Source organism: Taeniopygia guttata, chromosome 18 (assembly GCF_048771995.1).
Source record: "Taeniopygia guttata chromosome 18, bTaeGut7.mat, whole genome shotgun sequence".
Taxonomy (NCBI): domain Eukaryota; kingdom Metazoa; phylum Chordata; class Aves; order Passeriformes; family Estrildidae; genus Taeniopygia; species Taeniopygia guttata.
In genome coordinates, this window is record NC_133043.1 from 7,275,024 (window position 1) to 7,288,753 (window position 13,730).

Sequence of the window (13,730 nt, forward strand, 5' to 3'; positions counted from 1 at the left end):
GGCCGATACACGCCAGCAAACCTGGGGCTGAATTACTGCCAGGCATTAACCTGGCACCTCTGGGTGCCCCATGGCCTCACAGGGTGCTGGTTTCATTTCTGGTTTGCTGCCCTTCCTTGCAGGGAGCTGCTCAGCCCTTTTTCCAGGAGCCAGGACAGCAGCCACAAAAACCTGGATGTGGACGTGTCATAAATCCAAAGACAATAATGGAGACTTCAGAGCCCATAATCACTACAGATATTCACATTTCTGACTTTGATATTTAAGGCAGCATCTTTCTGCAAGGATATCATGTGGACTTTCCCTCTCCCAACCTCCCTGTCCCCTCCTGCTGCAGTGGACTCTGGCACCTCTTTGGTTTTTAGCAACAAGCCAAGTGACCCTAAATCCTGGTTAAGCTTGTTTGAAGCCTGTGAAATGAGTCAGTGGTCCTGAGTTCAGTTCCTGGTGGGGCTGTGCCTGCTTGGTGGGGGCCAGGGTCCATCAGGGGTGCTTTTTTTGGGCTGTCATGCCCTTCACAGGGATGGGGTTGTGTCCTGGCCACCTCTCATTTCACACCTGCAGGGTATTGTTTGGTCCTGGCACCCCTCTGGTGGCACCAGCAGTTTGTACCCAGCTGCTGTGCTGGTGCCAACATGGGGAGAGCCCTCCTGGGTGCAGGAGACCCCTCCTCACTCCCTTCCCTGCCACAAACAGTGCAGGCAAGGAGCAGCCCTTGGGCAAGAAGGGGTTTGTTGCTGGCTCCAGCTCATTCTGAGCAGCTCTCATCTCCTGCTGCCTGTGACTCAGGCTTTTACCCTGATTGCTTTTGGAGGCTCTGGATGCAGCTCAGCCCTTGGCTCTCCTGGGGACACCTCCAGAGCAGTGGAGTGTCCATCCAAGGTGGCCCTGGGTTGGTTTGTGTGCCAAAAGGGGAGATGCCGCGGGTGGCGTGTGACTCCTGTGGATTGCAGGGCAGGGGACATTGTGACATCAGTCTGTGCCACTATCCTGGCAGCAGAGGTGGCAGTTTGGGACACAAGCATCACAAAATTGTGCAGCCCCTTGCTAGGGTGAGGTGGGTGCTCTGCAGCCTCTCAGCCCTGAGGATTAGTGCCACTGGTCACTGCACTGATTTGGGAGACGAGGGCTGGGCTTGGGACTCAGCCTTTCTTTCATCTTGGCCAATGGAAGTAAAAAAGCAGGGAAATGTGCAAAGGATGGATTTGATTTGATTTTTCAAAGCATGTTTCCTGGGGAGGAGGAGAGCTCTGCTCTCTGCCAGCCCTCAGGACGTTTGGACAACAGTTCTGCAGTGCTGGGTGTCCCCTCCAAGAGAGTCCTCAGAGCTGGCTGCAAGAACAGCAGCAATCAGCAGGCAGGAGTGGGCAGCACTGCAGGGGGGAATGGCTCCTGGGTCCTTCCTTTGCCCCTTTTACCAATTTCCCCCTTTTTCTTCAGCTTTTTAACCAGCATGTTGCAGCATCACCCATCAAAGCATCTTCCCATATGGAGACTTCACTGATTTAATCACCCAGTCCCTGGTCACCCACCTGGGTCACTCTCCATGTCCCTTGCACGGGCACTGGGATTTATGTCACCTGGGGATGGCATCTGTGGCACCAGCACGGGGCAGGCTGGGCTCTGCAAGACCATCTGCATCATACTTTTGTCTCTGGGTAATGGTTTCGAGGCATTTTAGAAATATTAGTGAACCAAACCAAATCTACAGCCCCATGGGAGGCACAGAAAGGATTTATTTCTCTCCTTCCTCCTCCCCCTGTGAAGGGAAACTGGATCACAGAGCAGAGACAGGAGCTGGAGTGAGCCCGTGGCAGAGGCAGTAATGCAATCTGCTGGGCTGGATACCCTGTGTTTTATGTAATTTTCTGTACAAGTATGAAATGAATATAAGGGATCTAAAATATCCTGGTCTGATCTGGAAGCATTTTGCTGCAAGTTAATGGTTATATAAACCCAAGTGTAATAGAGAATCAAGCTAAAATCTGTTGAGAACTGCATTATGGGGACTGGAAAGCTGGGATTTTTTATTAATCTTGAGTGTGGATTTTTTTTTTCTTTCTATTCTTAGTCCTGACTTTGCTTTTGCATGCTCATTTCTGGGAAAGGAGCAGTTTGCTGCATCAACCTCAGGCTGTTTTATGCCTTGCTGTGAGTGAGACAAATGCTGCTTTGATTGATGTCAGAGCTCTGAACTTGCATTTATCCCCAAATTTCCACCAGAACTCACCTCTTGGTACCGTTTACACCACTGAGGAAGGCCCTGCATGGGGACAGCACATTGCCAGCCTTTTCTGGTACATGTGGTTCGTGTCAGACCAGGCAGACTGCTGCAACTTCCTTTGAGAACTGTCTGTGAAATCAGAGAAAGGATTTATTTGGGCATAAACTGTTCATAACCTGACCCAGGATAGCGTGAGAGTCAGGGTACAACAGCAGAGTGTCACTAGATATATATAGATATAGATATATATGTATGTCTCTAGATATATATGTTTATATTTATATTATATATATTTCTATTTAGATATATATAGATACATTTTATATACATAGTGCAGCAAGTTTGGTTTATTGCTAAAGGAAAGGTGTGAGGCCTCCTGGCACAAGCACAGGGAGGGGCCTCAGCAACCCTTACTTCTCTTCTTTCTTTTGTTAGATCACCAGGAACTTTGGGAAAGGTGCTTTTAAAATTTCCTGCCTTGGTTTCTTTGGGTGTAAGGGGGGATCTGAGTTTCTCAGGCTGTTTTGAAGCTGTGTGTACTCACAAAATCCTGCCAGTTTGTGCAGCATCGCTTGCTGCCTGCACTGCCAGGGATTTTCCATCTCAGACCCACGATTTTGACCCCACTGAGGGGCTCAGGGGAGCTGGGAGCACATTGTTGTTGAGGATGGGGTAGAGATATCCTGCTGCTCCCTTCCCTTTCTGCTGTGGGACCTTTAGGTTTAATACACAGTGGAAATACCCTATAGGTACATGCAGAACCCCCTGCTTGCCCCCATAACTGAGCCTTCAGTTCACTCCAATGCGCCCATCTCTGCTCTGGGTGGTGGCAGCTCTTCAGTGCCACCACTCAGGGGAGGTTTGGATAAGCCAGACCCAGGTGGCCCCATGGGCAAACACTCTTTGCTCTCAGCCTGGGCCAGAAAAGCACCAGGAGTGTCAGAATCTGAGGTATTGATGATTCTGAGATTGTAAAAGTCTCTGTCTTTCAGCCCCGCTGCCAAAGCAGAAGCCATAATTCGTCTGTGCTGGTTTCAAGGTTGTTTATTCTGTTTCTCTCTAACATGTTCTGCTGCCCTGCCGCAGCTCTGTCCTGCAGGGCAGCGTGTGGGGCTCTGCCCTCAGTGGGATGGTACAAACATTAAATACCACAAACTACCTGTGCTGGATTTACAATAACGTGCCAATATCTGTCACCTACGTTGGACAGTGTGTCCCCAGCCTGAACCAACAGAAAAATGCCAACACCACAGTGAAACATGGAGGGCATGAAGAAGGAGGAAAAGGACAAGGCACACCCAATTTCCTCCATCTTGTCCCCTTTGGACCCCTCATCTAGAATCCTAAAATTTTACTTTTCCACCCGTGCCACACTTAATTATTACTTCTATCAAACACTCAGAGCTTGTAATTCATCCTGTAAGATTGAGAACTCTTTTCCATGGACAGAGATCACAGACAGTGTCTCTGGGGGCTCTGTCCAGGGGGGTTCCTGACCCCTGCCAGGGTCCCAGACCTGCCAGGCCAGCCAGAGGGAAGCCCTGGACTCCCACACAGGAGCACCCTGCTGCCTGCCACGGCGCTCTGGGAAGCTTTAGGGCCGTGAGCAGTGAATGCTGTGTTGGGTTTCCAAGGGTTCCTTGAAAGATGAGAGCTGCAGCCTCCCCCTCTCCCGCCTGGGAACAGGAGGTGACCATCTGGTAGCAGTTTAGAGCCAGCCCTGGCTCTCAAACGGTGCCATTGTGTGCTGGGAAATCACGGGGCGCCGCCTGCCCCGGCCCCATAAGGCTCCAATGTGGCCAAAAACCCAAGGAAAGCTCTCTGTGCTTAAGCAAGCAAGCAAATGTAACCCCTGGGTTACAGAGACCACGCCAGGGGCACAGGATGTTTAATGGGAAGCAGTTGGGGGCCGGGGCTGTGGCAGAGCTGGAGGCTCTGGCTGGGAAGAGGGTCCCAGAGGAGCCAACATCCCTTGCTGTTTATTTTGGTCTCCTCCTGAGCTCTCTGCATAGATGTTTCCTTGTGTAAAGCCTCCCCTGGCCTGTTGGTAGGCTATTCTGGTTAAAAAGGGAAGAGAGGAGGAGCAGATGTTGCAGATGTTCCCTGGCTGACCCCCCCAGGGCCAGGCTGCAGAGTGTGGTGGCAGCGTGCTGTGTGCTCCAGAGCTTCCAGCTGGGAGATGTGTGTGTTGGTGTGTGTTACCTTGGTTTTTTTCAGAGTTTTATAGTTCTTCTAAAAGTTTTCTAGATATTTTGATGTTTATATATTTATATATTTCTACGGATTTTTTTTCACACTGTTCATGTAAATGATGATTGTTTTGCATTCTTCTTTGTAAGTGGAGAGAATTGATGGGCTGTTGGTTTGACCAGTGTGGTTGGAGAGGTGGCAATTTCACCCTCCAATCCACTGTCACTTTTGCTATTCTATATATTGTGGAGTCAGAAAGTAAAATCCTCTCTTTGGGTTCTTTTATTTCCCTTTTTACATCTAGCATCCATGTGTGAGTTATTTTGTGCTGTAGTGTGACAGGTGTGTGTGTTGGTGTGTGTGCTTTTTGCTTTTCAGGAACAGGACAGAACTGCTGGGGTACCTTCCTTCAGCTTTACTGCAGCATCAGCCTCGTTGCGTGGTTGAGGCAACAGGAAAATGGCAAAGCCAGCAGCAGCCAAAGATTTCTTTGTTACAGAGCATCTTAAAAACTTTCTAGCCAGTGACATATTGCTAAAGCTCACAGACAGTTGTCCTAACCAATTATACATAAAAGTATACATACACTTACTTCACACAATGTTTACTTGTATGCTTTTATTAACAGTACTCAATACTTCATTATTAGGTTTAAAACCTTCTAGGATCTTGCTAAACATATCTTTCTCCAATCTTAAGGTCTATCTTTACCAAACCTAAGACTTCAACTACTGTTTCATGTCCTCTTGTAACTTTTTCTACCTTCAGACTTTACAACTGCAGCTAATTTGGAGTTTCTCTGCTCTTTCTGTTTCTAAGACCTACCTTTCCAACTTTCAAAAAATCTTCTTACTTCTATTATTTCCCACATTATGGAGTCCCTGTGCAGGAGCCAGATCCCTTCATGGCATCTGGGCACCCTTGGCTTGCCTGGGACTCCTGAGGAGGGACTCTCCTGCCCGTGGGAGTCCCCAGTGCCACTCACTTGTGACATCTCTGCAAGACTCTGGGCTGTTGCATGAGCTGCTGGGATTTGTACCAGACCTCTGCCCTCCCTCCCCAGCTTAGAAGATCCCTAAAGAGCAGCTTTAACTGCTGGCTGTCACCTGCTGTGCCTGGCTGGGGGGTGACCAGGAGGACACAGTGGCCTCCCAGTGCAGCCATCCTCAACACTGCTGTGTAAAATGGAAAGTGAAATCAAGGTTTTCTCCTCGGAGAGCCCTGCCTCCCTCACCCAACAGGAGGATGGATGAGTGTCGGAATCTGAGGTATTGATGATTCTGAGATTGTAGAAAGTCTCTGTCTGTCAGCCCCGCTGCCAAAGCAGAAGCCATAATTGGTCTGTGCTGGTTTCAAGGTTGTTTATTCTGTTTATCTCTAACATGTTCTGCTGCCCTGCCGCAGCTCTGTCCTGCAGGGCAGCGTGTGGGGCTCTGCCCTCAGTGGGATGTTACAAACATTAAATACCACAAACTACCTGTGCTGGATTTACAATAACGTGCCAATATCTGTCACCTACGTTGGACAGTGTGTCCCCAGCCTGAACCAACAGAAAAATGCCAACACCACAGTGAAACATGGAGGGCATGAAGAAGGAGAAAAAGGACAAGGCACACCCAATTTCCTCCATCTTGTCCCCTTTGGACCCCTCATCTAGAATCCTAAAATTTTACTTTTCCACCCGTGCCACACTTAATTATTACTCATATCAAACACTCAGAGCTGGTAATTCATCCTGTAAGATTGAAAACTCTTTTCCATGGACAGAGATCACAGCCAGTGTCTGTGGGGGCTCTGTCCAGGGGGGTTCCTGACCCCTGCCAGGGTCTCAGGCCCTCCAGGGCAGCCAGAGGGAAGCCCTGGATTCCCACAGATGAGCAGTGGTGGTTTTGAACCAGCCATGCAGAGCTGGGTGGTGCTGAGCAAAGCTCCGTGACCTTGAGGGGTTTTGCAAAGGTCTGGTCCCAAAAAGGGACTTGGCAGTGAGCAGCTCCCAGCCCAGACATGATGGTGCTGGGCTGTTGCAGAGGTTGCATCCAATAGGAAGCGCTTGGAAATCTCATTTTAGGGGATTTTGGGCTTTCCCTGCCCAAAAGTTGCTGCCTTCAGCAGTGGTGGATTGAGCCAGAGATGTGTGAATGGGTTGGGGCTGGCTGAAAGAAGGACGTGCCAAAGGCAGTGCAGGTTCAGCCCCACGGGCAGCTCCAGGGGAAGAAGGAAGGGTGGTGCCCAACACCTCCAGCACCTTCCCTGCCCAGCTGCCTCCAACACCAGCCAGACAATGGATGGATGCTGCTGGTGGGGCTGGGGGAGCCCTGCTTGTGCCCAAAACCCCCGGAAAATACGACAGTGGGGACAACCCTGCAGCGTGGCCAGCCCTGCTCAGGGCAGGGACACCTTGTCTGGGGCTCTCAGGGATATGAGGGGACCTGGAGCCCTTGGGGACACTGAGGATTAGCCACTACTGCCCATGGGGGACCCTGGGGTGGGGTGTGGGCCCTAGAGCCCTGCTTTGCCTTCAGCTGCTGTTTTGTGAGGAATACAGACACTTCCCTGCAGGAAGCTGGGAGGAGGAGCAGAGGCTGTTTACTTTCCTTTCCTGGCTCTGTGCAGGACACACTATTTATAAGTTTTTTCTCTTTTTTTTGTGAGAGCTGATGTGCTTCCTGAGGTCCTTCTCCTCATGCAAGGAGGAGAGAGGCAGTGCTGGCAGGGAGCTCCAGCCATGCTTGGTCCCTCTGAGGGCCAGCGTTGCTGAAGGTGACATTCCTGAGGATCATCGTGTTCATAGCAGTGTGTTGCTTTGATTTTTAAAAGTGTTAAGTTTTCTTTTATAGTTCTTTTGAAAGTTTTAAAGCTTTCATAAAATTTCTTTAGCCTTCTGATAATGTTTACATATTTGAGAGTCAGAGTTCCCACTCAATTTCATGTATAAATAGAATAGCTTATATATTTTTTTGTAGGTAGAGAGAAATGAGTAATTGATCTTTGGACCAGTGTGGTTGGAGAGGTGGTAATTCCACCCTCCAATCCGTGGTCACTTTTAGAATTCTATAAATACCAGATGTTTGAATAAAACTAGGTCTTTTTCTCTTTTGAACTTACCAAACGTCTGTGTACTCATTTCATGTCCAATAGCAACATCAGTGGAGCTCTGTCTCAGAGGTGGAAGCACAAACCCTCGTGGTCACAGTCCTCCTTTCTCCTGCCTGGGATCTCTGACCTTCTCCAGACCACGCTGAACTCAGGGCAGTGACAAATGTGCCAGCAGGACAAGCTGGTACTGAAATCCCTGTGAAGCCCTGAGATGGTCACCCCGTCCTGCAGAGAGGGTAGAGAAAGCTCCTGGGCTGTCCCCGGCAGCTCAGTGACCCTGCTGGGGAGGGAATGCTGCTGGCACCTGAGGCTCCTCACCATTTTGCTGTCAGGAACTCTGCTGAGCCATTTCTGCCCCTCTCTGGGGTGAAGTTTCCCTGCCCAGCACCTCAGTGCCCCTTCCTGCCCGCTGGCACTGCAGCACCAGGGAGGATTTATCGGGAGGGCTTGGTTGTCCTGAGACTGTAATCGTGGTTCTGCAGCTCTGCCTGGGGCTTTTTGAACCCCTTTGTGTCTGGGCTTTGACCTTTTTCTCTTTTCTGCAACAGGGCCCAGAAGGCCCTGGAAAAAAGCCATTTTTGGTGGTTGTGATTCACTCCAACCCTTTGATAAGGGCAGGGGCTGGCTGTGCTCCAGAAAGACCACATGGGTGGCATTGGGCAGGTTTACACTGGGCTTGGGGCACTTTGTGGGGTTCAAAGTCAAAAGAAAGAGGCCATGTAGGTCAGCATTGCAACCGGGTTACTCACCATTCCTTTGGGAAGGGGCAGCAGGGCTCCGAGGAGTGGAGATGATGGATGTGCCTCATGTGAGGAGCCCTTGGAGTTCAGCAGGGCTGTTTGCATCCAAAGCTCATTAGCAGGGCAGAAAGAAATCCCCAAACCACTTGGTACTGAGGGATCTCCAGGACAATGCTCTTTAAGGAAAGACACCCGTCAGCATTTCCTTTGCTGCCGGGTTCCTTGAGAGCATTTACCCTGTTCCTCAAGACACATCTCTCAGGAGGTTAGAGAGCTGCTTGTTCCAGGGAAGAGGTGGAGACTGAGCTGGCTGGGGGAGTGACAGGCAGGTTTGAAGAGCCTGACGTGGACAGAAGTGTGATTCCATCCCTCAGGGAGCTGCCAGTGTTCTCTGCTGCTCTTGCCCACCCAGCTTTGCTCAAGGCCAGGCAAGGGCTCCCTGTCGGGTCATCCCTTCCGCTCTCTTTGTTCCCAGCAAAATGCAAGCTGGGCTTGGCTGCTGCATTGTTCTAAACGTGGGGGTTTTGGGAAAAAAAAAACAGCTAAAATGTTAGTTTCTGGATAAAGTGTGTGGTGGAGAAGGGAAACTGTAGAAAATCTGTGCTGGAGGGTCAGAGCTCCAACTTGGGGTTTGAGACCTGAGAGTTTGAACATGTTGAAAGAGCTTTCCAGTGTGGGGCTTTTTTGGAATTAATTATTCTGGGATGCTGAGAGCTGTGACTTGGACACAGACCTGCAGTGCCTGAGCTGTGCCAAGTGCAGGCTGCAGGGCAGGGACTGCTGCAGGGAGCAGCACCCATTGTCTCAAGCCCCTCACCAGCCTGATGTCCTGTAGGATCTCAAGCCCAGGTTTTTAAAGGCTAAATCTCACTGCTGCTATTCTGTTGATGTAAAGGATGGGTGGACTGGTTGCTGATGTTTGTGTTGGCCATTAGCAGTGTGGCTGTCACCGCACCAGCTCAGCCTTGCCTCGTGGAGGCTCCCTTGGGATCCCAAGGCTGTGCCTTATCCTGCCCTGACCCTGTGCCTGCCTGGGGGTTCAGGGGGGACCAGAGAGTTTTTACAGCCCGTGGCTTTTCAATGGGATCCAGCAGTGGTTCCTTTTCTGTGGAGTTCAACCTTTTGTTTCCACCTGGCTGAGTCCTGTAAGGAGCAGGGATCAGTTGTCCCTTTCCTTGTATGGGGGTCTCAAGTTCATGTGCTCAAAACACTTCAGTCTTTGGTTCACGTGGTCTCTAGGTTTGTTTTTAAGGATATGAGCTTCTGTGGCTGCCAGCTTTGGTTTCTTGCTGCATTTGTATGGATTTGGTGCTCTCCTGGGATTGTTTTCCTGTTCCCAACTTGGATTTGGCTGGCAGTGCTTACAGGAAAGCCTGTGTTTATCTGTGCATCCTTTGGATGTGAGAGGGAAAGCGAGGTGTTGAAGCTGGATCTCTGTCTCCCCCCAAACCCAGTGCCCTCTCTGCTCTGCCATACCATGGTGGGACCCTCTGCTCCCCTCTGAGCGTGGGATGGAGGCAGTGTGGGGATGATTTCTGCTCTGGGGCTGAATTTCCTGTCCCTGATTTGTTTTATTACTGCGTTTTTAACTTGTCTGAGGCGGCATGGCCTTTTATCCCCAGCTGCTTAAATTGATTGTGAGTCCTGGGATGAAGGAGCAGAAATGGAGTTAGGAGCCTTGTGCAGTGTCCGTAACTAAATCCTCAACTACTTTTGATGTTTTTCAGCTCTGAAAAGATCCTTTGAGGTCGAGGAGGTAGATCAGTCTTCAAATTCCTCCACCCCACAAAGACGGGCCCCGAACACCCTCCTCAGGTCCACCGTGTCCAGCTCCACGCAGAAGTTCCAGGAACTCGGCGCCAGGAATTCGGAGCCGTCCGCCCGCCATGCGGAGCCCACAGTCCAAAGATCCCCCAAGCCCCCTCTGAGGAGAGTGGAGCTCTCTGGACCCAAACTGCCCGAGCCGGTGTCCAGAAGAACAGAAATCTCCATTGACATCTCATCCAAGCAGGTGGAGAACTCCACCTCGGGCTTGTCGCGCTTCGGCCTCAAGCGAGCCGATGTGGGGCACAAACCCCCCGAGCCCACGGCCAGGAGGACTGAGATCACCCTGGGCAAGCCCCAGGAGCCGGGGCTGCGGCGGGCGGAGGCTCCGGCCTCCAAAATCCCCGAGCTGCCGCCGCGCCGCGCCGAGCCCGCCGCCAGCACCGCGCCCGACGCCGCGCCCCGCCGCCCGGACATCCCGGTGGCCAAAGCCGCCGAGAGCCCGGCCACGAGGCCAGCAGAGAGCTCAGAGCCTGCCCTGCCCGCCCAGCCCCACCTGGCAGAGCCAAAGCTGCAGGTTTTGGTGCCCACGGAGAGCCCGGCCAAGAGGGAGGAAGGTGAGTGTGGCCCCCGTGCCAGGAGCTGCGTGCTGCTCCTGCAGCTCCTCTGGTGATGCTGTGCTCAGATGTGTCTGCACACAGAGCTGTTCCCCTCGGGCTTATCCTGCCTGAATGAGCTGTCGAGTTCAGTGAGAAATCCTGTCGAGTCTAGAAGGAAAGAGAAAAGGAAATGACTGTGCTGGCAGAGCAGGTCTGAGCAGTGCTGTGGTGCCAGTGTGGCAGGAGCTGCTGGTTGATCCCTGTGAGGAGAGGAGCAGGGAATCAGTGTGGGAGCAGCAGGGCTTCATCCAGAGACATCCCCCTGCCCTGTGGAACAGAGAGATCTCGTGGGATCCTCAGCTGGATGAGGGACAAGGGGAATCCGCAGGAAAAGCCACATCAGATCTGTCATGGGTGATCCTGCCACATCCCCATTTCCACTGTGCCTCCCGAGGTGCTGGGAAATGCCAGCTCTGCCAGCTCAGGCCCTGTGTGCAGACCCACGGGGCCCTGGAAAGGCTCTGAGGTGTGGGAGAGGTGCTGGCTCTGGAAGCGTTGTTAGGGTATCATTGTTTGGTGGTGTTGTTTATGGCTGTGGGGCTGGAACCGCCTCTTCATTAGCAGAAGTCAGGGTTTTTGACCTTGGACACAAAGTCTAATAACATCATGGACCAGAGCCACTATTAAACTAGAGACCTGGCTTATATTAGCTCTATCTTGTTTTCAATTAATTCCATATTAAAGCCAGCTTCCCTCCCTTGCCAGCTGTCATTTATTCTCCAGAATGTTTTGGAGATTTTCCTTTCAGACCTGTTAATTACTTTTCCATTCCCCATCGCCCATGAGCTCTCTCCTGTGAGGGATCCCGTGGTCAGGGGGAGGGCACCTCCTCCCTCCCCACCCTGTGCCTCTCCCTGGAGGCTGTGGGATGGGCTGGGGTGGCTGAGCCAGGAGCTGGGAGGTCCATGCCTGGCCCTGGAGCTGGACCAGGGGTTGCATCCCCTCTCCTGGGTGCAGCCCTGTGCTCACACTGACGTGCAGAGAGGCCAGGCTGTGGTGTGTGCTGGTGGAAAACCAAGTCAGGAGTCAGCAGGGGAGCTGATGTCAAACCTGCAGGACTCGGGAAGGTTTTTCTTCCTGTGTGTGGTGTAGGCATGGCTTTTCTGAGCTGGGTTTTTTTACAGGTTGGGCCATGTCCAGCTGGGCACAGCTGAGCTCTGAGCCCCAGCCCAAGGATGGGGATTTTGTGACCCCAACTCTGTCCCCAGCTGCTGTGTGTGGTGCCCTGGAGGCCCATCCTTCCCCGTGGGTGGGTGCTCAGCCTTGTCCTGCTGGCTCTGGGCTGCTCTGAGAGCCCCAGGCCCTGAACCCCACGAGTGTTTGGCACTTTAAGAGCAGAAGGCGGGCTGAGCTGCTGAATGCTCCAGCTGCCCGGGGCAGGGAGAGAGGGGGGACAGCTGCTGGGACGAGTGTCACCCCTGAGCCCAGCTGTCTGCAGTCTGCCTTCAGCACGAGCCAGCCTGGCTCTGGTACAAAAGGGCCTTTCAGTCCAAAAGTCCCCAAGAATGCTCACAGAATGGTTTGGCTTGGAAAGGACCCTAAAGATCATCGAGGTACAACCCCACTGCCATGAAGACAAAGTTGGAGAGTCATGAGATCTCTGTCTCCTTTTCCCTGTGTGTCAGCACAAGGCAGCAGCCCAGGGTCACTGCCAGAGCATGTCCCCTCCCTGACCACCTCCTCCTCCACTGCCATGCCTTGAGATTGCCCTGGTTAGCTCTCACCCCATTTCGGGGTGTTCCTCCCCTTGGTCCACAACACCCACCCTAAGGTGATGCTGGGCAGGTTCACGGCCTCTCTCCTTGTTGCTGGTGCAAGAACACAGAGAGATCTGGGGGGGCTGCACAGGGACCCTCAGGATGTCCCATGGATGGGTGCAGGCACGTTGCCAATCCTCATCAGCCCCTCTGCAGCTTTGGCCCCAGCAGAACCCCCCAGATGAAAAGGCTGCCCCTCTGATGTCTGCAGCAGGGACTCGTGTGGTGTCGGAATCTGAGTTATTGATGATCCCGAGATTGTAGAAAGTCTCTGTCTTTCAGCCCCATTGCCAAAGCAGAAGCCATAATTCGTCTGTGCTGGTTTCAAGGTTGTTTATTCTGTTTATCTCTAACATGTTCTGCTGCCCTGCCGCAGCTCTGTCCTGCAGGGCAGCGTGTGGGGCTCTGCCCTCAGTGGGATGGTACAAACATTAAATACCACAAACTACCTGTGCTGGATTTACAATAACGTGCCAATATCTGTCACCTACGTTGGACAGTGTGTCCCCAGCCTGAACCAACAGAAAAATGCCAACACCACAGTGAAACATGGAGGGCATGAAGAAGGAGAAAAAGGACAAGGCACACCCAATTTCCTCCATCTTGTCCCCTTTGGACCCCTCATCTAGAATCCTAAAATTTGACTTTTGCACCCGTGTCACACTTAATTATTACTTATATCAAACACTCAGAGCTTGTAATTCATCCTGTAAGATTGAAAACTCTTTTCCATGGACAGAGATCACAGCCAGTGTCTCTGGGGGCTCTGTCCAGGGGGGTTCCTGACCCCTGCCAGGGTCCCAGACCTGCCAGGGCAGCCAGAGGGAAGCTCTGGATTCCCACAGTGTGGCAGCTCCTGCTCCAGGGTTTGGGTCACCAGGAGGTGCTCCTGGAGCACAGGACAGCCCTGGATCCTGTGGCTGGTGGCTCTCCAGCACAAACAGCTGAGCAGGGGATGCAGGCAGCTGCCTCCAGCTGCCCTCACTCCTGTGCTGGGACTTGCCTTCCCCGGCTGTCAGGCTCAGCTGCCTTGCCCTGTGCTGGAGGCATGCAGGAGAGCGTGCTGTGCAGGAACAGGCCGGTCAGAGGAGAAAAGCAGTCACAGGGAGCTTGGCAGCTGAGAGCAAACCACAGAGGAAAGGAGTAATTTCAGGGCTGAGCTCCACTAGGGCAGCGTGGCTGGCGGTGTGGGCTGAGCCCGCTCCAGAGCTGGGCTTCCCGAGGTGGCAGGAGAGCAGAGGTGTTTAATGGGGCAAGAAATATTCCTTCCCATCCATGTTCTCCCTCCCTGAGTCTTTGT

General features: G+C 52.3%; 1 protein-coding gene across 7 annotated transcripts in view; it reads left to right on the forward strand.

Annotated features, from left to right (window-relative positions):
• SEPTIN9 (septin 9) overlaps nucleotides 1-13,730 on the forward strand; it is a 126,130-nt gene that overhangs the window by 62,407 nt on the left and 49,993 nt on the right. For 6 of the 7 annotated variants that reach the window (XM_030287064.4, XM_072936890.1, XM_030287066.4 and 3 more), the window contains one exon: nucleotides 9,978-10,631. In XM_030287064.4, coding sequence (XP_030142924.4) covers nucleotides 9,978-10,631 — 654 coding nt within the window. Of the gene's footprint in view, nucleotides 1-3,910; nucleotides 3,914-9,977; nucleotides 10,632-13,730 lie in introns of all 7 variants that reach the window. The other variant, XM_072936895.1, reaches the window with a different exon arrangement.